The 27969-nt window shown below is 31.6% G+C and overlaps 1 protein-coding gene across 2 annotated transcripts; it reads left to right on the top strand.

The window, feature by feature from the left end:
- The first annotated feature begins 178 nt into the window (after positions 1–178).
- Positions 179–23975, top strand: satb1a (SATB homeobox 1a). Of its 2 annotated transcripts, none has more exons than XM_056480291.1 (11): positions 179–473; positions 1430–1621; positions 1707–1883; positions 3226–3352; positions 3703–3826; positions 6227–6338; positions 7977–8359; positions 10711–10905; positions 13030–13161; positions 14338–14535; positions 19899–23975. In XM_056480291.1, the coding sequence occupies exons 2-11, from the start codon at positions 1459–1461 to the stop codon at positions 20448–20450; spliced, it is 2163 nt and encodes a 720-aa protein (XP_056336266.1). In that variant the 5' UTR covers positions 179–473; positions 1430–1458; the 3' UTR covers positions 20451–23975. The 2 variants fall into 2 exon arrangements, with proteins under 2 accessions (XP_056336266.1, XP_056336265.1); XM_056480290.1 differs by having other exon boundaries at positions 13006–13161.
- Positions 23976–27969: the final 3994 nt, after the last annotated feature.

Raw genomic sequence — 27969 nt, 5'->3', positions numbered from 1 at the left:
TTAAGCGTTTTGACCAGCCAAGAGATCAAATGAAGCTTGCTATATTAATTATTAAATGTTTAAACAGCCTGCCATACTATAATAGTCATGTATTCTGACAGAAGGCACTTCCGCTAGAAACGGATTGGTCTGCACTTGGTGACATCACATCGATGATGCTTTGTGGGGCCGCCTAGAGATTTAATTACGGATCTCTGTTCGCACAAAATATAATACGAACCGTTTTTCCTCGCGTTTACCCTTTTTTGTGCATTTAAATGTGTCTGATTTTACCATTTGCTAAGAACAAAGACCTTTCCTCAGGAGATAAAAGCCGTTCTCGAGTGTCTTTTCACCGGACGCGCGCATTGATTCTGGAGCCAGTGTTTTTGTTAGTGAGCGATCCTGGGACGAGCGCTCGGTCTGTCGGCATGTTAGGATACCCGTCTGAAGGATTATAAACCACCGGTAAAAACAGTATTGCAGTCGCTAAAGTAAGTATAATAACCCTACAGATTAAGAAGAAAGACACATGTTGGGTATTTAGGCTATACATCACCTGTAGCAGCGCTTCACGGCTGGAAAAAAACCCCGTCTTAAACCAGCCTAAAATGGTTTGCTGGTCGCAGCTGGTTTAAGATGGTCTCCAAGCTTGTTAAACCAAGTCTTCGCTTGGTTTTGTTGGGAGACAAGCTGCATTAATAGATCATAAAAGTAGACAAACCTTAGAACCAGACAGCAGATCAGTCTGAGCATCTTAAACCATACGAAACTGGTCACGGTGATAATAGACTCATGCTGTTTTAAATTGGTTTTGTTTAGCAGGGTTTCTGTCAAATATTTCACAATTATAGTGTTTTATATGTATGGAGATGTATGCATATTTATAATATGTTTGTATATGTGAATAGTATCTGGAATAATTCACCATGTAGTAATAATAGGTTTGTCATAGCTGAGATTAAAAATATTATGAAGAATTGTTTATTTAGGCTAATACATATATTTGTACTTAGATGCAAAAACTTGTTACTCCGTGTGATATTGTTTTCCTTTAATAAGAATGTACTTGTGTTTAATATTTATTATGTATTAATAAGAATGTAATATTTAGGAATAATAGGGCTGTGACAGATGAGACAAAAAAGTATATGAATTATTTATAGACTGTAGATGCAAAATCCTCTTGGTCCATCTGACATGTTTTCTTTTCAATTAGAATTTTTATGAGGCTCCTATGTTTTATTTTCAGTAATTTTACTTAAATTGACTTAACATTTTCATTGCTGTTGAAGTGAAATTACTAAACCTAAACATAAGGTCCTCATAATAAAAATCCTTGATAAAAATAAAAAACAACAGTTGGACATTTGCATTTGAAGTATTCATATACATAAATAATGTGTATGTGTGACTATAAATAATTTATACATAATTTTTTATTCTAAAGGTTGGTGAAATCCAAGATTAAAAACAGTGATGGATCATTTGGCGACTACTAGTAGTGCCCAGGGGCCGGCCCTGTGTGAGCCCTCTTATCCTCCCTGTAAAATGGCCCGTATAGAGAATTGTAGAGATCTACCTGTACCTGGAGTCACACCTGTTAGCTCCAAACAGACATCACACACTAACAGGAGGAAAGGTATTCATAATGACCATAGAAGTAGTATACCATATCAGTTCATGCCATTTTCTGAGTAATATAGTCCCTCTTTTTTTCAACGCAGGTAGTTTGCTTCCAGTATTCTGCATGGTGGAGCAAAGTGATGTCCCACCATCCGAAGGGAAGAGGCCGGAGCATGCAGAATTTGTGCTGCTGAAGAAAGACCTGCTGTTCAGCCAGATTACAGAAGCTGCATTGCAAGAGCTGGGATACACACACACCGCAGCAGCTCTGGCTACAGGTACACACACACACACTGATGAATAATTCACACACTCAATTCCAGTTGAATATTTAAGCCTAAAGGATAGGGACGGAATAGACTGTGACTATGAAAAAACTACAACCTGCATCATATTATCTTACATTATATGCATTATACATAAAATCAGCATTTAAAAAAATTGGTGTGGGCAAAACTGTTTTTAAAAAAAGAAGTGTTTTATTCTCATCATGCCTATGCTGATTTAGCAAATGTGATATAGAAACTTTGTAAACATATTTTATTTTTTAATATATTTTAGGATGCAATTTGGAGCTCAAAATATGTTTTTTAAAGGAATAGTTCACCCAAAACTGAAAATTCTTTCAATATTTACTCACCCTTCACTTGTTCACTTGTTTGAGTTTCTTTCTTCTATTGAACACAAAGGAAGTTATTTTGAAGAAAGCTGGAAACTCACAACCATTGACATCCATAGTATTTGTTTTTCCTACTATGGTTTCTAACATTCTTCAAAATATCTTGTTTTGTGTTCAATAGAATAAAGGTTTGGAACCACTTAAATAATGTGTATATTTTCATTTTTGGTTGAACTATCCCTTTAAATTCATTGTGCTGAAAATGTTAGTCTTGCTTAAAGGGATAGTTTATTTTAAAAAATACAAATGTTGTCATCATTTACTCTTCCAAGTGTTTCAAACCTGAACGTAAAATAAAGATAATAAAAATAAGATATTTTGAAGAATTGTGCAAACCAGTTGCCATTGTAAATGGTGAGCAAATGTAATAATTTTAATGGAAACCATGATAGAATATTTACAGGATTCTGTGATTAATGGAAAGGTCACAAGAACAGTGTTTTTAATCAATGTAATGCATCCATGCTAAATAAAAGTATTAAATAAATCTAACCAAGCCCATGCCTCTGAACAGAGTACATACAATTAAAAAATATTTTCAGCAATTGCTGCTAACTGATCATTTTAACTGCAATTTAATATATTTAATAAATAAAAGTATTAATTAAATCTTCCCAATCCCATGCCTCTGAATAGAGTACATACAATTAAAAAATATTTTCAGCAATTATATCTAACTGATAATTTTTAATAGCAATTTAATATATTTAATAAGTTACACAATAAAAAAGCATCAACATGCACACAATTTAACTTGCCTTGTACTGGTTTTTATTATTTTTTTCAAATCCACACATGTGCCCAATTTTACTGCTTATGTGTAGAATGATCAACTAGAAGTCAAGTTATTGTTTGTTGCTCTTACAACTGCGATCGACGACAAGACTTTTGTCAGGTAGTGTAGTATTCATATATTGTAATAATGTTCATGTCTGCAATAGGTCAGATTCAAGTTGGCCATTGGAACCCTGTGGCTCTGTCCAGCGTGACAGACATCTCTGATGCAACAGTAGGAGACATGCTTCAAGACCTGTACCACGTCATCACCTTAAGAATAAAGCTGCACAGGTACAACACACACACATTCTTACTCTGAGCGTCACGTTTCTCTCAAAACATTCAGAATTAAAACTGATTTATGATTAAGGCTAATTTTCGCAGGCAATTTAGTATTAAAACTAATTTCAAAATTATTAAAAGTTATTATAGCTATTAAAGTTTTGAGGATAAACACTTAATAATGTGGCTATTTGTGAAATAATAATTATTTGTGATTAATGTCCCACAGTGTAATTAATTACTGCAGTACATTGTTTTTCTACTTTGTTTTTGTTTTTTTTTCTCACTGACTCACGCACATTCTCTCTCTCTCTCTCTCTCTCTCTCTCTCTCTCTCTCTCTCTCTCTCTCTTTCTCAGTGTTTCTAAATTAGAGGACTTGCCCGCTGAGCAATGGACTCATTCTACAGTCAGAAATGCTCTGAAGGATCTACTAAAAGAGATGAATCAGAGCACATTGGCTAAAGAGTGTCCATTATCACAGGTATGGCTTCTTAAAAATCTTTTTGTATATAATTAGTCACTGTAAATACATTATAGGGTTAGTAAAAAGTAACAATGCAATATCTAATGGCTATAGAACTTGTAGTATAACTGGATTCATGATGAAAACTCTAAACCTCTAAATAAGTTATTGTATTTAGGATTTCATATTTCCTGTGTCGAGTAGTACAAGTATCTAAACAAAAGACAGTATTATATGCCTACTTGCATTTTAAACGTTCTGTATTTTACCAAAAACAGCTTGTACGCTAATGCTTCATTCAGCTTAATAGCATGTACAGTTGAAGTCAAAATTAATCTGTGATTTTAATTTTATTTATTTAATATATTTTTCAAATATTTTTCAAATAATGTTTAACAGAGCAAGGAATTAAAAAAATCTTCTAGAGAAAGACTTATTTGTTTTATTTTGGCTAGAATAAAAGCAAATTGTATTTTTTAAGGTCAAAATTGTTAGCTCTCTTAAGCAATTTTTTTATTTGACTGTCTACAGAACAAACCTATCCTAACTTGCCTAATTAAAGCTTTAAATTGTACTTTAAGCTCAATACCAGTGTCTTAAAAATATCTAGTAAAATATTATGTGCTGTCATCATTGCAAAGATGAAATCAGTTATTAGAAATGAGTAATTAAAACTATTATGTTTAGAAATGGTTTAGAAAAAATCTTCTCTCCGTTAAACAGAAATTGGGGAAAAATATACAAGGGGGGCTAATAATTCAGGAGGGCTAATAATTCTGACTTCGAATGTAGGTACAGAACAAAATAGTGCTAATTGCTTCATCTTAAGTATAAAGAACAGAACTATGATCGAAGAAGCTCTTGCCATCGAAGAAAACAACCTACCATTAAGATCCATCCCTAGTTTGAGAACCAGCTATTAAATGTATTTAGCAAGAAGACAAAAATCTTTAGCACATCCGTTCTGGACACATTTAGTCAGCCTAATTTAGTAGACTTAGTATGGCAAATTACTGTACCATGCTTTATGGGGGAAAAAGGTTGGGTCAAAACTGAATTGTTCAGATAAATAAACAAACAAACAAACAAGCAAAAAAACATATAACAAAAATCCTTAAATGTTTTCACAATTTTTAAAAAATGTTTAGTAAACTTTAGATTGTGGAAGGCACTGCTGGTTTGAGGAAATTGTACTTAACAAGACTGAAACATATTACTGATACAAATAATCCCTATTCAGCAGTTTGATAAGCACTAAATATTATATATATATACTGTATATACAGTATCTGAAAACAATGTGCTTTAATGTTACATGATATAACAAAAAAGATCTATTGGAAGAGCTTGTTTCAGACTGCTGCATTTCCCCCCACCTGATTATTATTACTTCTTCTTTGTATTCTGTGGTAATAGTATGAAAAAACACAATACACAGTATAATGCACATTTATGGTCTGCTCTCCCTATTTAAATCACAATATATCCAATGAATAATTCACTAGAATGGACTATGAATTTATTGTGTTTCTCCACAAATCCTCTGTTTTCTCCCCATTTTACTTTTGGTCAGTGTTTACTGGAACTCTGGTAAATAAAATATGTGCTATTTTTATCACTCAGTGTTCCCATTAATCAGTCCCTCCAGGATTTTGCAGGGCCATTTTATATTTATGGCCTAAGATGACTGATTTTGTGATGGCTTATCTCTAAACTTATGGCATTATTTGCTTAAATTGCTGTGAAAATGCATAAAAATGTACATCTTTTTTATCTTAACCATTGCACTTGCAAGTATTTTGCACAAGGCAATGTTTGTTAAATAATATTGACATAATAGTATTGATAATTGGTTTAATAATATTGATATATTAATACTGAAGGGTCTTTAAATTTGTTAAACATTTGTCTTCTGTCAAAGAAGGTATTATCACTCATATGCCGTGGTTAATAAGTATATTTGAATAATGCAGTGTTATTACTCATCATGTTTTTTTAAAGTAAATTGTTCATGCTAAAACACATTTCAATTTACTGCAGAGTAATGTAATTTCACCGTACCTATTGAAAGGGCTTATTGCTTTAATAGAGCGAACCATTTGCTGGCTGTTTAATAGAAGTTTTTCCCATAATTCTCCAAAAGTGTCATGGAACATTGATGTTTATAAATTCAACAAAAAAACTACAAAATAAAACAGATGGAAATGATTGTGACAAATTGATTTTGAAATAAAACCAAAACTAGGTGCATTTGTTAAATATCATTCAGCTTCGGTCCTAATTATTATTATTTTTATCAGATAATTAAAAAATTTACATATTTCTTATATTCTTGAAAATACAGCACACAATTTTTGTTATTGTGACTTTTTTGCACATGAACACATTTTAACTTCTCTTGTGTTTTTCATATGAAAGAGCATGATTTCATCCGTGGTAAATGGCACCTACTATGCCAGCATCTCTGCTGCGAGGTGTCAAGAGTTCGGCCAGTGGTACAAACACTACAAGAGGACAAAAGCTATAATGGGTGAGTAGCAATTCAATGAAAAAAATGCTAGTTTTAATATTATAGTTACCAAGTATTTAATTATTAGCTGGATGTATCGAAGTAATATTCAAATGGTATAATTTCATAGGGATGAAATTTTGACAATACAGGTTATTGTGGTTAGTTCACGTTATAAAATCAGTTAAGCAGGGACAATGAATGCTATTCAGCTGTCCTTTAAGTGTTTTTTTTTATTTTGCAAACAACTTTATGGTTTGGTTTAATTTATAATGTATAATGCAATAAGTAACATAAAAATTATTGATTATTTTATTATTAAGATATTTACTTTGTCAAAATTATGAGATATTTTCTCTTATTAATGACTTTTTATAATAACAAGATATTGTCTCATAATAATAATAATAATAATAATAATGATAATGAGAATTTGTCTCGTAACAATGACTTACTTAATTACTTAATTTCTCTTAACTTAAAAAAAAATAAAAGACTTAATAATCACTTACCTAGAAAGTTTCTCCTTATTAATGCCTTGTTATTGTTTTTGTATTTATTGGCGGAAGCAGGCTTCTGTAAAAAACTAAAAACTATACAACATTTATAAATGTAGGTAAATATATATTTTAACATATTAAAAGTTTTAAAACTTACAATTAATTGTATCTATAATTAATAAACAAAATAGATAATTCATTGTAAATTAATGTAATAATGAATTAATAGTAGTATAATAATTGATTTTGTTTATGTTAGTTTTTCTGATTGGGGCTGCATTTATTTGATCAAAAACACAATAGAAACTGAAATATTGTTCCTTTGGAACAAAACTTTGTTTATTACATATATATCCTGAAAATTTGTCAGTAAATTATTATTATTATTATTATTATTATTAGTAGTAGTAGTAGTAGTAGTAGTAGTAGTATTATATACGGACAGACATTGGTCAAATAAAATGTATTTTTATTTTATTTTATAATTTAAGTTAAATGTAATTTCTGTTTAATAAATGTTGGGGTGGGAATGTACATTTTGAAATATTATGTAAGTTAATATTCTGTTTTGATTGCTGGGTTTTGTAATATAATTAAAATCAATAAAAACAAAGTTGGAAAAAAAACTAAAATATTTTGAAATAATATAATTTAAAGTAGTTCATTTCTGTTTTAATGAAGTAATTTATATTAATATATTATTAACATTTAATTTTTCAGAACTTGTTCTAATAAGCTTATGCTCAATAAAATGTTTCTCTTTATTCATTTTAGAAACCATTGTGCTGATATTTTTCTTGAAACTAATAATTGTTTAGGATTTCTTAATGAAAACAAAAAACAGACTTAAAAAAAAAATAATAATAATAGTTTTTACAGTCAGTTTTTATTATAAAGTTGATAAATCTTTACTAAATAGAAATATTAATAATTTCTTGATTATTTGAATGGTAGTGTATGTAAAAAAAAACTAATAAATAATTAATTTGGAAATAAAACCTTTACTAAACTAAAACACTAAATATATAACAAACTGAAAAGTAATAAAAAATTATTATTCAAAATAATGTGATTTTAACTGTAAGATAAGATTTTTAAAAGGGCTCCATTGATTTTAGTAGAAATACTGTTAGTACTAAAAGTTTATTTCTCTTGTCAGGTGACATGAGCAGGCAGTGCATTCAGCCCTCGTCCTCCAGTCAGCCCTCAATGTTCCAGCAGCCAATGGAGGGCAGCAGTGCAGAGTCACGTGGTGTCGTCCAGATGCAGGCTGGGATGCCTGGTCTAGTTATGGCTCAGCTTCTCTCACAGCAACACGCCATGTCCCAGCTCCTCACACACGCTCACACCCACTCGCACATACCTCATCCTGCACCTCTAAAGACTCCTCCCAAATGCAATGTGTCGCCTCCAACAGTAACTCAGTGTCCTTCTCCTGTCACCGACGTGTCACCTGAAATTTACCACTGGGTGCGCGAGGAGCTAAAGAGGGCAGGCGTTTCTCAAGCTGTGTTTGCACGAGTTGCCATTAACAGGACACAGGTAATATGACCATTTCTGAATTTATGATTAATCATCAATGTCGTTTCAGTATCTCTGAGTTAATTTCAAAACTTTTATTAAGGATTTGGCTGGATTATTATTGTATTTTTATTTTTAGTTTAAGCAGACTTAATATTATTGATTTTGTAAGCTCATATTGCTAGTTTTGTGGTGATTATTTCATCTGTGCATGTCGTTTAGAAAGAAAAAAATTGTTTGCCTCTGTAATCTAAAATTGAAATCAGAAAATGCACCTTCCGTTTGTTTTCAGTTAAGCTCTCAGATTATTGCTGTGTCCAAAATCGCCTACTACTCGGTACTGCATTTAAATTTAAATGTACTACTCGGCTGTTAGAATAGTATGTTCTATGCAGTATGATTGCGAGCAGTATGAATGGAACTGGGATGTACTACATCTGCCATTTTGTCGTCATCAAGTGACCTAGGTGTGTCGCTTTACTCCCATTCATGATTTCTCTTGTAGTACATCATGGAATAGTGTAACATCCATTGGATGTGCACTTCAGAATCTTGCCGGAAGTAGTAGGTCATCAGAGTACTTCTCACATACTGTTTTTCGAATTCTGTGAATTCGAACATACTACTCAGCTCGCATACTGTTTTTAGCATACTAAACAACCACCAACTTATTCAGCATATGTTTTACGCAGCAGATGCCCTTCCAGCCGCAACCCATCACTGGGAAACGCACACACTCATACACTACGGTCAATTTTAGCATACCCATTTCACCTGTACTAAATGTCTTTGGACTTGGGGGAAACTGTAGCACCTGGAGGAAACCCACGGGGAGAACATGCAAACTCCACACATAAATGCCAACTGACCCAGCTGAGGCTCGAACCAGCAACCTTCTTGCTGTGAGGCAAACTTTCTACCCACTGCATCACTGTGTCGCCTATTATTATTATTATTAATATTATCATGCTGTTATTATTATTATGCTTTTAAATATATCTGTATTATTAATTATTATTATTATTAATTTATTTTTATATTATCATGAGCCGGTTTCAAATCATTTTAAATATGTGATGATTCAAATAGGTTGAGATGTTAAATGAATTGCGATGCATATTTTGCACAGCATTACATTAACCATTGTATTTACTGTTAATGCTTTTAATATGCGCAGTTGAGGCGATCAAGTTGTAACAAATCATTTCAAGTTTGTTTTTAAGTATCTGTATAGTTTTTGCTATTATTATGATTACTTTTTGTTTATTTTTAGCATTGTAACAATTCTTTGTGAGCCAGTTGAAAATCATCATTTATGTGACGATTCAAATTGGTTTGCGATGGATGTTTTGAACATCATCAACCAATGTGTTAATCACACTAAATATGTGCAATTGAGGCGATTGAGTTGTAACAAATGGTTTAAAGTTTTTTTTTTAATATACCTATAGTTTTTGTTGTTAATATTTTATTATTATTATTATTATTACTTTTTCATTTATTTTTATACTTTGAGTATGGAAGTAACGATTCATAGTGATCCAGTTGAAAATCAAATCAAATTCGATTCAAATCAGTTGAAATTGCTATGCATGTTTTGAACAGCATTGACCATTTTGTTTACTGTAAATGTAATTAACATGCGCAATTGCTGTGATTAAGTTGTAGTAAATATCATCATTGTCCTATATATAATAATGTAACAACAAACTTATACCTATACTTGTTAAAGTACATAAAAGAATAAGTGATCATACTAAATTTGATTATACATTAAATGATTAAAAAAGAATGGGTAAAACCTATGACGTGAAGTGAAAAAATGTTAAATTTAAATGACATTTAATTAGTAATGTAGGCCATTTATTATGTCATTACTCTTTTATTGTTTTTATGCTTCTAAGCCCTTTCATCTTCGACCCAAATATAAAAATATATATCTAATTTATAAAACAAAATTATTAGCCCTCATGTGAAACTTTTCCCCCCAAATGCTATTTAGTGGAGAGAAGATTTTTTTCCTCACTACATCTTTAAATATAATGGTTTTAATAGCTCAATTCCAATAACTTAAAGTGACATTTAAGTTGGGTTAATTACTAGGCTTAACTAGGTTAATTAGGTTACCTAGGCAAGTCATTGGACAACAGTGGTTGTTCTGTAGCCAATCAAAAAACAAAAATGCTTAGGGGGCTAATAATATTGACCTCATTGGATTTTAACTTATTTTTTATTCCAGCCGAATTAAAAGGAATAAGACTTATTCCTTTATAACTGTTTAATTTCATAGTCATGTTTGTAAATTGCATACCTCTTACATGTGTATCTGTGCACATTTTAAAGTATCTGCCGCTGATATTATCTTGCAACAGGGCCTGCTATCGGAGATCTTGAGAAAGGAAGAGGACCCAAGATGTGCATCTCAGTCTCTATTAGTGAACCTGAGAGCCATGCAGGGCTTCCTGCAGCTTCCACAGAGCCAGAGAGACTCCATCTATGTGGAGGAACGAGAGAGAAACCTCAACACTGCCTACAACACTAATACAAGCTCACCTCTGCCCATTCAGGTTCACCCTCAGATTTGATTATAGACCTGACATGTGTCATACATTGCAAAAAATGAAGAAAGTTTCTATTCCAAATATCTAAAAATTCTTAAAACAAGAAGCATTTTGTAGACAAATTAAAAATATTGTTTTGTTTTCAGAAATAATAAGTCAAAATTAAGTGGGTTTTCCTTAAAACAAACTAAATGATCTACCAGTGGGCAAGTAAAATGATCTTGTTTTTGGAATGAAATAAGATTATTTTACTTGACCCATTGGCAAATTATCATAGTTGTTTGGAAATTTAGAAGTCATTAAATAAATAAAGAAGTAAATTTAGCAGTGAACACTAATAATATAATTATTATGCTTAAAGAACAAGCTTATTCTGCTAACCTAGGCTGCATATATATAATTCAAAAGGTCATGAATAGCACTCGTTCTTATATAGCTTTATTTTACATACTTTTAAAATAAATTTCACGCACTGAGGAAAGCATTGTGCCTGGAAATGTCAGTGTTTTGTATGTCCCAAGAATGTAAAATATAGCTATATAAAGTAATTAATTAACAAGTGTGAATCATGAAGCTTTTGAATGAAATCGTTAATAATTTTAACGCACCAAAAATGTAAAGACCGCAAGTCCAGACGTGATGCATTTATGAAATAAAAAACGTAAATGTATAAATAATTACAATTCAAAATATCTGTTTTCTTATTAAATCTTGTTTAAAGTTTTGCTTATTTCTTTGATTTAAAGCTGACATTTCAGCAAGATTACTCCAGTCTTCGGTGTCTTTTGAAATTTCAGAAGTACTGTAATTCTAATATGATGATCTAATGCTCAAGAAACATTTAAAATTATAATCAGTGTTTCATATTTTTATATCACATTTTTAATGGGTGAAAATCATGATACAGTGCCATTCTAAAAAGTAAAATAACAATAATAATATATTTTATTTATAATGTGCTTTTCTTAGACCCAAAGCGCTAAAAGACATCAAAAGACATTAATGATGTCTTTAATAATGTAAAGACATTTATAAAGAAAAATATTTCATTTCAAACAAATAAGTTATTTTGATATTTCATCAAAGGATCCTAAAAATGAAAATCCATCAATTTCACAAACCTGTGAAGCAGCAGACAATAGACAATTTCAACATTGATCATATTATTAATGATTAAATATCAGTTATAATATATCATAATAGAGCACCAAATCAGCATATTATAATGATTTCTGAATGACCAGGTAGCACTGGAGTAACAATGCTGAAAATTCTACTTCGAATCACTGTAGTAAAGTACATTTTAAACTTCAATATAACATTAACCTGTTATAATATTTCACAATTTTGCTAGGTTTTTATATCATACTTATAGGATTCTTTGAAAAACATGAAGAACCCTACCTTAACACTTTTTTTTCTTTTGCAGCATTTTTTTTAATCAAAATGTGCTATAATCTCAATAAACAACACATCTTGTTCAAATGAATAAATAACAGCAGCAATAATAATATTAATAGTAATAATAATACATTTTTAAATGATAGCTCATGCAAACTTTTAATTCTGTCATCATTTACGTTTACATTTAACATTTACGTTGACATTTAGCAACATTATTAATCCCACCTGGAGCAATTAAATTAGGGCAGTAGCATCATGATACAACAAACAAATAAAAAGACAAATCACTTGTAAACAATATTGAAAAAACACAATCCAGCATGCTTCATAATAACTTCATAAATAGTACTAAAAAAAAAAAAACATCAATAAGAAAGGACTCATACTCACCATTTAGTTGGTCCAAACTAGTTTGTGGTTATTGTTTTTTTTTTTCTGTTGAACACAAAAGATATTTTGAAAAATGTTGAAAAGCTGTAACCGGTCACTTTCATTATATTTGTTTTTCCTATGAAAGTCAATGGTTACAGGTTTCCAACAATCTTCAATCTATCCTATGTAGTGCTCAACTGAACAAAAAATCAAATAAAACTGGTAAAAGCTGTGTACAGAATGATGACAGAATTTAAATTTTTGGGCGTACTAAGCCCTATAAGTGGCATTTTCCTAATGTTGTTGTCATAAAATAATGTCTCACAACAGGCCAAACTCTCTCCTGTTTCCAAGGATATTGTAGTGAAAGTGGAATGCGATGATACTGGAATAAACTACGGCATCTATGAGGAAATACAGCAGGAAATGAGGCGGGCAAAAGTGTCACAGGCCTTGTTTGCAAAAGTCTCTGCAGCCAAGAGTCAGGTAAATGTGAACAGGAGAAATCGAATACTTTTAGGCTGATTAAAAACCATGACAAAAAAGGCTACACCAGCACATTTATACATTTATCTTAGCTTTTATCCAAAACTACTACTATCATTCAAATGCTGTATATGTACATTTGAAGTCAGAATTATTAGCCCCCTTTTGAATTTTTTTATTTTTTTAATATTTTCCAATTTATGTTTAACAGTGCAAGAAAATTTTCACAGTATGTCTGATAATATTTTTTCTTCTGGAGAAAGTCTTATTTGTTTTATTTCGGCTGGAATAAAAGCAGTCTTTAAAAACCATTTTAAGGTCAAAATTATTAGCCCCTTTAAGCTGTTTTTTTCCTTGATAGTATACAGAACAAACCATCATTATACAATAACTTGCCTAATTACCCTAACCTGCCTAATTCACCTAATTAACATAGTTAAGCCTTTAAATGTCACTTTAAGCTGTATAGAAGTGTCTTGAGAAATATCTAGTCAAATATTATCTACTGTCATCATGGGAAAGATAAAATAAATCAGTTATTAGAAATTAGTTATTAAAATTATTATGTTTAGAAATGTGTTGAATAAATCTTCTCTCCGTTAAACAGAAAATGGGGAAGAAATGATCAGGGGGCTAATATTTCAGGGGGTTTAATAATTCTGACTGTAAATATTTAATGTATATAATACAATAAATATTTATATTTTTGCAAGAACTACTTTATTTTAAATGAATAGATGTATATTTAGTTCATATATGCAAATAATTAGTATTAATAAGAAAATATATACAGTAAGGGACCAGAATCTAAAACCCTAGCGATACGGTCTTCTTTTGCTCCCCCCCATTTTCTTTGTTCAAATCAGATTTTATTTTCTAAATCTGTTTTGAACAAAGGCGCTCATATGGTTACTTGAGTGCTGACCTAGAAATACTGCAGCATTTTAAACATTTCTCAAAAATTAAATATTTATCTCCTGCACATAAATATTTATTATATATTTAAATATTTATGTCATGGAAAGCATTAATTATTTCTTATTCATTTTATATCATAACATTTTCTCATTTTAAGTGGTTTGAGATCCTAAAACATTACATTAAGGTTCAGGTTAATATAAAGCATTGAATCAGATTTTCAACACTGTCTCAGATGTGTTTCTGTTCTTGTATTAGGGCTGGCTGTGTGAGCTGCTACGCTGGAAGGAGGAACCATCTCCTCAGAATCGTACTTTGTGGGAAAACCTGTCTTTGATACGGCAGTTTCTAAACCTCAGCCAATCAGAGCGAGATATTATATATGACCAGGAAAGCAATACTGGGCAGACGTTCTACTCGGAGAAACACACAAGACCACTGACTGAACAACTGCAGGTTAGTGCTCATGCACTCCTCTTTCTATATAGTAAACAATTACAGTACACTGTGAGTAGGGCCTGACAGAATCTGCAGACATTTTCTGCTATTTCCTCTGAGAATTTAGCAAAAAATCTGCGGATTTATGCGGATTGGTTTTAGGAGTATATTGTCACTAAAAATGTAATATATTAAATGAAAATATTAGCTTTTTAACTTTTATTTAATGTTTACAATGCAAATCCATCTAGATCCACTTATTTGGCAAACAAAGCAAGTCTAAAATAATTCAGTGTTTCTCAATCACGTTCCTGGAGGACCACCAGCTTTGCACATTTTTCATGTCTCCTTAACCAAACACACCTGATTCAGATCATCAGCTCATTAGCAGAGACTGAAAGACATCTAATGAATGTGACAGACAAAGGACACATCCAAAACATGCAGTGTTGGTGGTCCTCCAGGAACGTGGTTGAGAAACACTGATATAAAATATCTACTAAGACAGAACAAATTACTTCACAAAATGTATTGTAAATAAATCACTTGAACACTTTCGTATTAGTCGATAATATTACTGAAATTAATTTAAAAACTAAATAAATATAAATTTACACACATTTACACAAGTAATAGATAGACTCAACGATAGGCTAAAAATCTGCGGATTTCTGCCCACACAGATTCCGTGTGGGCCTAACTCTGAGTAATCACCGTATAGTTCAACCTTATTATTTTTAATCACACATTAGAATTATAGCTTATACTCCAAACTACTAGGGTTACAATATATTACAATTTGTTAAAATTTGTGGAAAAAAAAGTGATTATATTAAGTACAGGTCAGTATATTGTTTCATTTTTACAAAAATATAGTTGACAATGATATGTTTGATATGACAATGTAACATTATTTCACTCATACTTTGACACTTTAATGCAAATAACATATGTGAAAATAAAGTACATTACATTAAATTAGACACATTACATTCATCAAATATGCTTTCCATGTATGTAAAAATCACAATTGTAATTTTAGACAGAACAAAGATTTTTTCACCCATGATTTGACAAAATAGCATTTTTGGAGTAGAACTTTCAGTGTATAATTTACAGGCCATCTGCAAATTAATGCTAAGACATAACATTTAATTTACATATTAACCAATGCAATAAGAGCAATACAAATGAATATCGTAACAAATATAAATGTGATTTACAATGACCAGGTATGGCACAATATTGGTTTTCCCTATCGGGGTAAGGTGTGGCTAAACCAATATGTGGGGGTGCTAAGAAAATAATCAATATTCTTAATATCAAAGTTAGCCTACTTAATAAAAATCATAAAAGCAGCTATGGTATACATATTATACAAGAGTATAGATTTATTTTATTTCTGTCTATATATTTATTTATTTCATGCCCAAATAATAAGCTTATTCACAAAGTAGACAAGCTCAATGTAAGTGACCACAAGATAACAACAAAAACCTCTTAAATACAGAGGTAGAGGACGAAGGTGAAAGAACTGGACAGCAACCATGTGCTCAGCTTGCATTCTTGCGTTTACTTACAGTAGGCCAAATCAGACAGTATTAATATCAGATCCAGTCCACAAGATGTACATTTTAACAACGGTTTTGTGTTTTTGACAGTTGCGTGATTTAATGAGTGATTCCGTTTCATTTAAATATTTCCCACCCATAAAATTTGCATTTGATTGGGAACCTCTTTCAAATGCATATTTAGTAGGGTCAGTTTAAAAACAGCTGTCTTGTATTTTTAGTGTTATTCTTCACTGCTTGTTTTGAGTAAAAACACTACTGCTTAAACGTGAAAAAAATATAATTTGCGCCTATGCAAGCTGTTCATAAATCTAGCCCTATGTTTGCATTTAATATTCTTAATAATCATTTTTTATATTTAATTCTATACGTTTTCACTTTTTATAAAATCACTGTTGTGAATTTAGAAAGTGTAGCATGTCTTTTGAACATTTTATTTTCAAAAATTCTTTAAAACACTAGACACTATACGTGCTCTTAATGCTTGCTGTTTTATACATGCTTTTTAAAAGGAACGTATAATCTTTGACCAACTGTATAAGCCATTATATATTAAATGGTTCAGTGTGTTTAGATTATTTTATTTTATTAAGCAATCTTGAAATTAAGTCTGCAACTGTTAGCTTGCATCAACTATGACAGCTGGAACACTGCAGTTCAAATGTAAATTCAGACTCATTTGCTGTTAAGATAATCTTGTTTTTGCATATATTTGTAACATTTGCATGTAAGTATACAGTTGTAAGATGTAAGTGGTGCACTGAGGATAAAATGTCTCACCAATCTGACAGCACAGCAAGAAGTGTAGGATAAAGCGCTTAATATAAAGAACATCACGTTTAAACCAATATGGCAACAGCTTATTTTTTCCCTTCATTGTTGTTTTTAAATGTGTTTTTGCAACATCAAATAATATATTGATATAAACAATACTGTCCCACTATATGGGGGAATTGAAAGTATTTACATTCATTGCAGTCTAGACATTAACAGTGGTTAAAGAGATAGTTCTATAAAAAAAATGAAAATTCTATTATTTACTCACTCTCCAATTGTTCCCAACTTGTTTCTTTTCAAACCTGAGATTGAAGGTAGTTTGAGTTTGAGGTAGTCACTGACTTCCCCTTTCTTGTTTCCTAAAATGAATGCCAATGGTTACTAGTTTACAACATTCTTCAGTGCGTGTGTGTGTGTGTATATATATATATATATATATATATATATATATATATATATATATATATGAATGTAAATATATGTATATGAATGTGTGTGTATATATATATATATATATATGAATGTAAATATATGTATATGAATGTGTGTGTATATATATATATATATATATGAATGTATATACATACATACATACATATATATATATATATATATATATATATATATATAAAATTATAAAATTAAAATAAAAAAATAATAAATAAAAATCAAAATTATATATATATATATATATATATATATATATATATATATATATATATATATATATATATATATATATATATATATATATATATATATATATAATTTTTATTTTATTTTTTTTTTCAACCACGTGAGGGTATGGAAGTCTGTTTCCGTCATTAAGTTAAAATAATTTAACACAATAATAAGATACAATAATTACTTTTTCACAGTAATGTGATATATTCTCATAGTAATGACTTTGTTTTTAATAATGATGTTCTCATAACAATGAGAATATTTTTCTTGTAATAAAGATTTACTTTGTCATAATAATAACTTTTCTTGAAATCATGAGAATCATTTTCTAAATGGCGAGAAACAGTTCTCATTATTTCAACTTAAAGTTTTCTTGTTATGAGAGTCATTTTTATGAGAAAGTAAGTCATTATTACAAGAAAAAATTCTCATTACGAGGAATTGTCATTATTATGAGAAGTTATTGAGAATCAGAAACAGTTAACAGTTATTATTATTAAAAGAAAATATATCATGACATTTTCAGTATTATGAGAAGTTAAGTCATTTTTATGAGAACATATCTCATTATTATGAGAGCGTTTCTCATTAAGAGAAGTCATTATTATGAAAAACATGTCACATTATGAGAGCATTTCTCATTATTATGAGAAGTTAAGTCATTATTATGAAAATATATCTCATTATTATGAGTGTTTCTCATTATTATGAGAAGTCATTATTATGAGAATATATCTCCTCTCCCTATTATGAGAGAGTTTCACATTATTATGAGAAGTTAAGTCATTATTATGAGAATATATCCCACCGTTTCTCCTCCCTCGGCTGCGTCAGACAACAGACAGACTTAAAGGAAGCAGATCTCACGTAGCGTTTGTGAGAAATACTACAGTAAGAACTTTACCAATGAGTGTTTGTTGTGCAGTTGCATCAATGAGTCACACACAATGTCGTTACAAAGTTCACGCACGCACACACACAGATACACAGCGCAGACACACACACACACACACACACACACAGAGAAACAGACAGAGCGCGTCTAGCTTTGCACTGTTTTTGCACGCTAATGTGACAGGATATAGGTTAATATCCACTGCTGTATGGATATCTGTTATGTTAATGTACAAAATAAACCTGATGTAACGTCCACAAACCGGGATTGAATCGTCTTCTTGTATAATTGTTCTGACACACGGCTGTGCTGATGAAGTAAAGCTGAAGTAAATCTCTGTACTTCATTACACACGTGCACTGTTTTAAAACATTTTAAACCTGTAAAACTCACTCTTGATCACATTTGATGATGATTGATGATCCTATCGAACTGAACAGACCTTTTATTCCCGGTTGCTTTGCGCACGTCTGGTCTTGTTGGTATGATCATACACATGACTACCAGGACATGTTAATACGTGCAGCTGTCAATCAATTCGGTGGGCGGGGGGACCGCACTCTTACGTCAAGTTACAGTCGCTCTGAAAACCGCTCCAATTGGTCCACCGTTTTTATGTTGTTAAATTGAAAAAAAAAGGACTGGGTGTGTTTATATCACCCCAATATGACGGTATATGCACTATACCTACACATAAGTCTGTCCATTTTTCACCATAGGTGCCCTTTAAGTCATTATTATGAGAGAGTTTGCCATTATTATGAGAAGTCATTATTTTGAGAATATATCTCCTTAAGAGAGAGTTTCTCATTATTATGAGAAGTTAAGTCATTATTATGAAAAACATCTCATTATTATGAGAGCATTTCTTATTATTAAGAGAAGTTAAGTCATTGAGAACCTATATTATTATTATAAGAGAGTGTTTCTCATTGTAATGTGAAAATATCTCATTATTGTGAGAGCATTTCTCATCATTAACAGAAGTCATTATTATTATTATTATTATTATTATTATTATTATTATTATTATTATTATTATTATTATTATTATTACATTATTTTTGTCCTTATTATGAGAGTTTCTCATTATTGTGAGAAGTTAAGTCATTATTTTGAAAAACATTATTATGAGAGCATTTCTCATTAAGAGAAGTTGATTCAATATTATTTCGCTATTATGAGAAAGTAAGCCATTACTATGGAAAAGTTTTTCATTATTATGACTTGCAAATTATTATTATTTTTTATTTAATGGTGGAATCCAGCCCATGTGAGGGTTAATAATGAGTCATTTTTTGAGTGAACTGTCCCTTTTAAACCAACACTATATTCGTTTAGTACATGTGCAAACAGAATCATAACAAAATGAATACTACTGCTAGATATAACCTCAAAGCATGTTTTTGGCTTGTTCTCATTTTTATTCATGCAATCTACATTTATTTCTAAAGGTGATTCCACAGCATATGGTGACTCTAAAGCAGCACCAACAACTGCACAAAATTCCACCTCAGCACCATCAGCTCTTCCTCCAACACCATCTCATGGCCGGAAGTCTTAAAGACACTTACATGGCCCCAAATCTCGGAGGCAGGTCTTTACCACCGGAAGCCCACGCCATCCTGCAGAGTTTCATTCAGGAAGTTGGACTACATCCAGATCAGGAGGCCATTCACACATTATCTGCTCAACTGGGTGTAGCCAAAGAGGCCGTTCTCAGCTTCTTCAGTGGTCACAATTGGCTCAGACAAGAGCAAGACAACAGGAGAGAAATTGAGATCGAGGACGTAGAAGACGATTACATGGAGGCGGAGGATGAATTCGAGGAAAACACAGAGAAGACAAATGCAAGCATGATGACGGGGAAACAAGACCTTAGTGCAGACGAGCAGAACGCAGCTACACAAACACGGTTTATCATTACTATTAAACAGGAGGAGGAGTTTCCATGCAAGGAGGAGAATGGTGAAAGCCCCGCCCACTGCCAGTTCATAAACTCATAAATATGCATACACTACTGTTCAAATGTTACAAAATTACAAAATTAATATGTGTATTCAGCAAAGACACATGAATCTATTAAAGGTCCCATGAAATATTTTTTTTTAGATATGATAGACATTTAAAATATGACAAATTCAGTTCAAATGCTGTTCTTTCGAATGAACATTCATCAATCTTGAAAAATGAATCTTCGTTTACACAAAAGTTTGACTTTAGCATCAAATCAGCATATTAGCATGATTTCTAAAGGAACATGTGACACTTGAAGTCCCAGTGAAATCAAAATAACGAGTCAGGAAAGTGGCGGTGATTCCAGCTTTGTTCAGGTGGGAGTGTCAAGTGGCGAAAGAGAGACGGGTTTGCATAAAAGGGGACGTGCACTATTATTACGTGCACTACAACTGATTTTCACAGAGGCAAGTCTTTTTTAAAAAAAAGACGAGTGGCTAATCCGGATTTCACCATTTCCAGATTCAAAAAGCTCTCGGGTTAAAAAAAAAAGTTCCTTACAAACATATTTTTGTTACGTGTTAGCAGACCACTGTAATCCACACTCGTGGGTCCACACGCAAGCTGTGCTTTCATCACGGGGAAATAGAAACAAAACCTTCATTGCGGCACATTTATAAACGCAACACTGACGACCCATGTCTCCGAACAATTCTTCTACTACTAGTTTTAATTACAGTTGGCAACACAACGTGGCGTCTCTCTGAACACTGTAACAGGTAAAAAGAGTCTTCGAAGCTTTATTATGCCTTAATTTATAAATTGCGAGGTCCAGATCGTACAGATCGGGGTAACGGATCCGGCATGTTACCAGAAGAGGGAGAGGTGTCGCGGATGAAAAGGAAGCGTGGGGGTTTGGGAGGTGTTGCGGACGAAAGTGAAGAGCGAGGCATGTGAGGAGGGGGAAAGGTATATGCTGATAGCTGTATGCATATTAATGAAGTTGCATCTCGTTCACAATAGAGCACGCTGATTGGTTCGAACCAAGTCTTTTTCATGAATAAACGCCGAAAACTCAATGACGTCACTTTGTACCGCCCGGTATAGACAGCCACGCTGGAATTTACACAATGATCTCATCGACGTGACGTAGCTTTAAAATGTAATTTTTTTTTTTTTTTTAACCGGAAGAACGAATTTGCTCTAAACAACGCAAAAACAACCAATTTTCACTTGTTAGCTAAATAATTGTTTCCTAATGACTGTCAACATCTCAAAAAATGTGTTTTTGGTGTTTTGTGACCCTTTAAGGTATTCTATAAGCTAGTGTGCTACAAAACCTTGCCAAAATTTGAATTTAGAAGATATAAACATCCAAAGTTTGCAGTTTTTCACTTCCACCTAAACAGACCAAGGTTTTTTTGACGTCACCTCATACTTTTTTCATCAAATCTTCTGACCAATCAAATGCTCTATATTATCTCACATGTCCCACCCCCTTCAACATGCTATCCGCCTGTTAAGTGAGACATCACACAAAACAGCTTCCAAGCGCTGTTTTAAAATGTGTAGGGAGACTTAACGAATGGTAATAATACATGTTTAAGTGTAAGTAAGTGTAAGTGTAATGTAATTCTTTCGAAAATCTTTATCGCAATATATATATATCTATGCCTAATATCCAATGGCCAGAAAGTGATTAGTTTTTTTATAAATTGATAAAATGTTGGTGTTTGTGATGCAGCAAGTCCAGAAACTGTTGTGTACATCATGATTTATACAAAATTCACTTTAATTTGTGATGACTAAAAAGTGGTCAAAAACTAATATCTTCTCAATTCAAATGAGTAGCGGCTTGGACCTGGAAACAGTATTTAATACGTCACGACTTAACAAGCAGATATGTGCTTAAGCTAAACAACTCTCACAAAAAATTAAAAGGGGGAGGGGCTACTCTAAGTCCCACTGTCTTCATGTTGGAGTTTAAATTGCGTTACATTTCGAATATAACGCGTTACATTTTCAAGTACACATTTCAAAGCACTTCATGGGACCTTTAAGGGTGAATTAATGGTGCTGAAAGTTTAGTTTGTCTTCAGTAGATTACATTTTCAAATGTATACACAGAAAATTTCATTATTTACCAATTATTATTTAGTTAACAAATTAACAATTATTCCACCGATTTTAAAATACACTCACCGGTCACCTCACCGGTCACCTTACTAGTACAGGGTTGGACCCCTTTTTGCCTTCAGAACTGCCTTAATCCTTCTTGGCATAGATTCAACAAGTTACTGGAAATATTCCTCAGAGATTTCGGTCCATATTGACATGATAGCATCACTGTAGATTTGTCGGCTGGATATGCATGATGTGAAGCTCCTGTTCCACCACATCCCAAAGGTGCTCTATTGGATTGAGTTCTGGTGATTGTGGAGGCCATTTGAGTACAGTTAACTTATTGTCATGTTCAAGAAACCAGATTTGGACCCACAGATCTGCCGCTCACTGGATATTTTTTTATTTTTCGGACCATTCTTTGTAAACCCTAGAGATGGTTGTGTATGAAAATCCTAAAAGATCAGTAGTTTCTGAAATACTTAGACCAGCCTGTCTGGCCGAACAACCATGCCACGTTCAAAATCACTTAAATCACCTTTCTTCCCCATTCTGATGCTCTGTTTGAACTGCAGCAGATTGTCTTGACCATGTCTAAACGCATTGAGTTGCTGCCAATGGATGATTATGAATTTGCGTTAACGAGCAGTTGGACAGGTGTACCTAATAAAGTGGCTGGCGAGTGTGTTTCTCATCACATACATGGAATTTGGCCAACTATAAGAGACTTTAAAAACATACCAGATTCTTCCCAAAACCAAACTTTTGAACAGTAGTGTATTAAATCCCATACAAACACATAAACAGCAATGAAAACCGGGTGATTTTACAGTTTAATGTAGCGTATTTACTGTTGTGCCTTTATGCACAAGGTGTTTTGGTAAAACCTCAAGACTTTGGATGGACTATGGAGGTGGAATACTGAGGATTTTATGAAGAAAATGCCACGGAAAGCATTAAATGAATCCCACTGTTCTTATTTATTAAAACTATGTTATATTAGTGTTGTTATTATTATTATTATTATTAGGGGTGTAAAAATGTTTCTGACAATGGAATTTGTGGTTGTAATATTTAAAGCAAACCGCGTCACCATTTTTCAAGCATTGAATCACAATTAGATCATTGTTAGAGCAAATATTTACACCCCTGCACTAATATGATTTGCAATTTTATAGTAGTGTTATTTATTGTTTGTCTCTCATTTTCTGCTTAAATGATCAATTGAGGACGGATCATATCAGTCAGTGTTAAAGGTGGCGTATTCAACACACAACAACTGTTACCCAGAGACTTTGAAACCATGATGTATTATACAGTATATTTAGAAGGAAAACGGCACATTACTGTATTATTGTCAATAGAACAAAACACAATAGAAAAAGCACTTTGAATTACAGTGAATAGTTCTCTCTCTAACTAATAACAATAAATCTGTACTGTTTGTTACTGTTCATTATATTTAAAGTCATTTTTTTCAAGAACCAGAGGGAAATTGGGCTGTATATGCATGTTAAATATGGCACTTTTCTTGATAATAACTTTATTTTCATGCGAATTAGTTTTAGTTGACAGTGCTGTTACCTTAAGCAGTTCTTTTAAAGGTTAAGTATTCAGACACGTTCACCACCTGCTACTTCCATTTTCTCACATTTATTCTTAGACGGTATATCGCTCTATAAGGGGTCAACACAGTTTTTTTATTGTTAATTTACTAATTTAGCATTCTGATACTACAGGACTCCAGACATACAATATTAAACTGTCATTTACAGTTTGACAGTATAACTATTTTCTTTATTTCTGACATGCATTAAGTGCTGGAGTCATTTTGTTTAGCTGTATATACAAATATTTATTAAATCAGGAAATATATAAAATACATGTTTCATTCGTTTTAAACGTTACACATTTTTTATTGAAGTCAGTAGTAATGTATGTATACAAACAGATGTAATGATTTTAATACTGTACAAACTGAATATTCTGTCACACTACACAGGAAACAATATGTAATTTTACATTTTCAAAACATGATTTATGAGCTGTTTTCTCTCATGGTAACCAAAAATTTGACCCCACAAGAACAAAATTCACTGGTATTGCTATACTTGTGGGGACATTTGGTTCACACAATGTGACGAATGCAACATGTATATATAAACACACACAGACAATTATAGCTATAGAAACATTTTGGGACCACTTGAAAATCCTGTTTTTCTGGTATGATTAGGTATGGTTTTGAAATATTTTGAAAGTCTACATGTTTGGGGTAAAGAATTTACCCCTTATGGTCAAATTAACAATATTGTAAATTCTTAAATATCATTTTCAAAATAACAAATAATATTTTTTGCATTCAATGTTATCAGCATATTAATTTCAGCAGAAGAAGTAGAAAAAGCTATCTAATCTTTTCAAAAAGATTGCAAACTCTGACAGTCAACAAATAAGGACATAAGGATTTCTCACTGTTTTTACAAAAGAAACAATCTTTCTCAATATCTGAAAATTTACAGAGACATATAAACAATATTTGTAAACAATACAAAAAAATTACATACATTGTCAATGAAAGAAAGATACAAAGAAAGAAAAAAATATTTGAAAAACAGGAAAATATGGTTTGGTATTAGTAAATTTATATTTGTTTATAGAATTTACAAAGAAAGCATATTAAATTTATTACAAAACAAGCATTTCTTCTAGTAGAAACAGATACAAAATAACAAAAAAAACATATTTAAAAGTAACAAATATATCTTGTTGTATATTATCATAAATGAGCCAATATGTTTCCAAAGTTCTAGGCTACAACATAATGACAAACCCAAAATAAGTTAATTCTGTTTCTGTATGAAATTGACAAAATGAACATTTTCATAGTGTTTACCACTCTGTTACCACACAACTGTTAACCACTCGAATTAATCAGACCAGAAGGTTCTGCTATATAAACAGTCCAAAAAAAGTGCAGCAGTTTTAATGTCAACCTCACAAATTGTACAACTATTGTGATCAAAGTTAAATCTATGTCTAAGAAACTCTGAAGATGAAATATTAAATATTTTAGAGTGTACTTTTTGGGAGGTATGGGGAAGGAAAAAAACTCAGTTCTTAATTCAATGATAGAGATCGTGGGGAAAAAAAGGCACATTATTTCGACTAGCTTGTATTGGATTTTTATCTTGGGTTAATATTGATCTTATTAATTTATTAGGTATTTCATTCTAAATAAATTATTGTCCGTTTATCAACAAAAAAGACAGATGAAGTGTGTTATTTATATTGGTGACCACATTACTAACCATCATTACAAATGCTTTCGGAATATATTGTATTGCTTATGATCACACTCAAAATTTCTGACTCAGAACCTCTCCCTCTTTGTCTGATACAGGGGTGCTCAAACTTTTTTGTATGAAGGGCCAAAAATCCAAATATCATTGAGAGCTGTGGGCCGAAAATTTAAAAATAAATCGTAAACATTACTTCAAATCATATTAACTAATGCCGTATAATTTTAAATGATAACTTATTACAATAAATAAAACATTCATAACATTTATAATCAATGCTGAATACACTAGTCAAGCAGAATCTGCCGTTGCCTTTATTTACTCACTGACGTCTCTGCATTGTCCTCTATCCGACAGTACATAAATAAATAATAATTAAAAAAAATTATTTACAGCATTTTATTGAAACATTTCATATTTCAGTTTTTTGTATAAAACAAACAAACAAAAAACAAACAAAAAGATTACATTAAATTAGAAATTACAGTCTCTAAAGCAGGGGCGCCCAAACTCAGAGGGCCCATGTCCTGCATAGTTTAGCTCCAACTTCATTCAACACACCTGCCTGGAAATTTCTAGCATACATTGATTAGCTGGTTCAGGTGTGTTTACTTGGGGTTGGAACTAAACTATGTAGGACACCGACCCTCCAGGTAGTAGGCTTGTAGGCCAGGTAGTAGGCTAGTAGATGAACAACCAACCAAACACCTCACTACTACCATTCTTTATAGAAAAAATATTTGTTTACAAATAAAATGTACATATTGTTCCAAATTGGTGAATTATGTGAGGAAAAATTATGTTTATAAAATAATTTCCAGTGTAAACGAACCTGCTTATGAAATTCTGATAATTTGTGAGGGAGTTTTTGTATTGAAAAATCACAACATAATAAGAGATCTATTCCACCTACACTCTTGAAAATATTCTTTGAAATCACGCGCACTTTTTTTTTTGATTACAAGAATAATAACATCACTGCACTGCACACACACACACACACACACACACACACACACAACACACACTCTTTTACAAAGCCTCAATCATTCTGAAAAAAGATTATCATAAGCTTTAAGAAACTTATAATTCTTATTATTATCAATATTGAACAAAAATTCAGCAAGGAAAGTATTAAATCTAGGTATTGCCTTTAGGAACTTATTTTTGTGTATAAAAAAAATTTACAATAAAATTGAGAGCATGATCATTACCTGAGAAATACAGAAATATATCTTATATAGAAACTGTTTTTATCATATTTAAATATTAAAAAAATGTTACTCCAAAGAAGTTTAACGTGACTGCAACTATAGAATAAGGGAAATAAAGTCTCTTCATCTATATTGCAGAAAGTACACAAGTTAGATACATCCAAAATAATTAGCAATTTGGGAATTTGTAGGATATACATTATGCAAAATCTTAAAACGTATCTCTCTTATTTTGTTGGACATGCTGAATTTTTCAGATAATAACCATGCTCTTCTCTATTGAATGCTGTGAGAAAAATTGGTCCAGAAAAATTTACATTTTGGGGAGGCATATACAGAGTAATGTAACACTCATCTGACATGTCTGTTGTCACATGTTTTATCAAAAAAAGACACTCCATCCAAAAAAAAAAAACGTTTAGGCATAATTGTTTTCTTCTCATTAAAGTAAAGAAACATTTTAAATAAATGCACATAACTTGATGACAAACTCTTAATGACACAATTGAAGGAATTGGCTGGCGGAGGGAAATTATACAGCGTCATAAATTCTTTATATTCCAGAATATTGCTATAATTTTTAAATAATTCCTCTTTCAAACCACCTATCAATAAAAATATATTTCCCACAAATTAAGACATTAGAGTGGGAAAAATTGTGCACGTAACACAATTTATAAGCAAGTAAAATTTGTTTGTGAAAGTTAGAGAGGGAAATTGGCAATTTAGAAGAAAAGAAATTACATTTAAAAAGAAAGTCTAAGCCACCTAATTTATCAAATATAACATTGGGAATATAGTACCAAACTGAGTTATTACTATGGAGACATCTTTGTAACCAATTAATTCTAAATGAGCTAACTAAATCTTTGAAATTTAAAACCTCCAATCCACCCTCTGAGCGCCTGTTAGATAAGACTGATTTCCTAATT

Source organism: Danio aesculapii, chromosome 19, assembly GCF_903798145.1.
Source record: "Danio aesculapii chromosome 19, fDanAes4.1, whole genome shotgun sequence".
In the NCBI taxonomy this organism is placed as follows: domain Eukaryota; kingdom Metazoa; phylum Chordata; class Actinopteri; order Cypriniformes; family Danionidae; genus Danio; species Danio aesculapii.
Note: the sequence above shows the minus strand (reverse complement) of the source record. Positions and strands in the feature narration are given on the sequence as shown.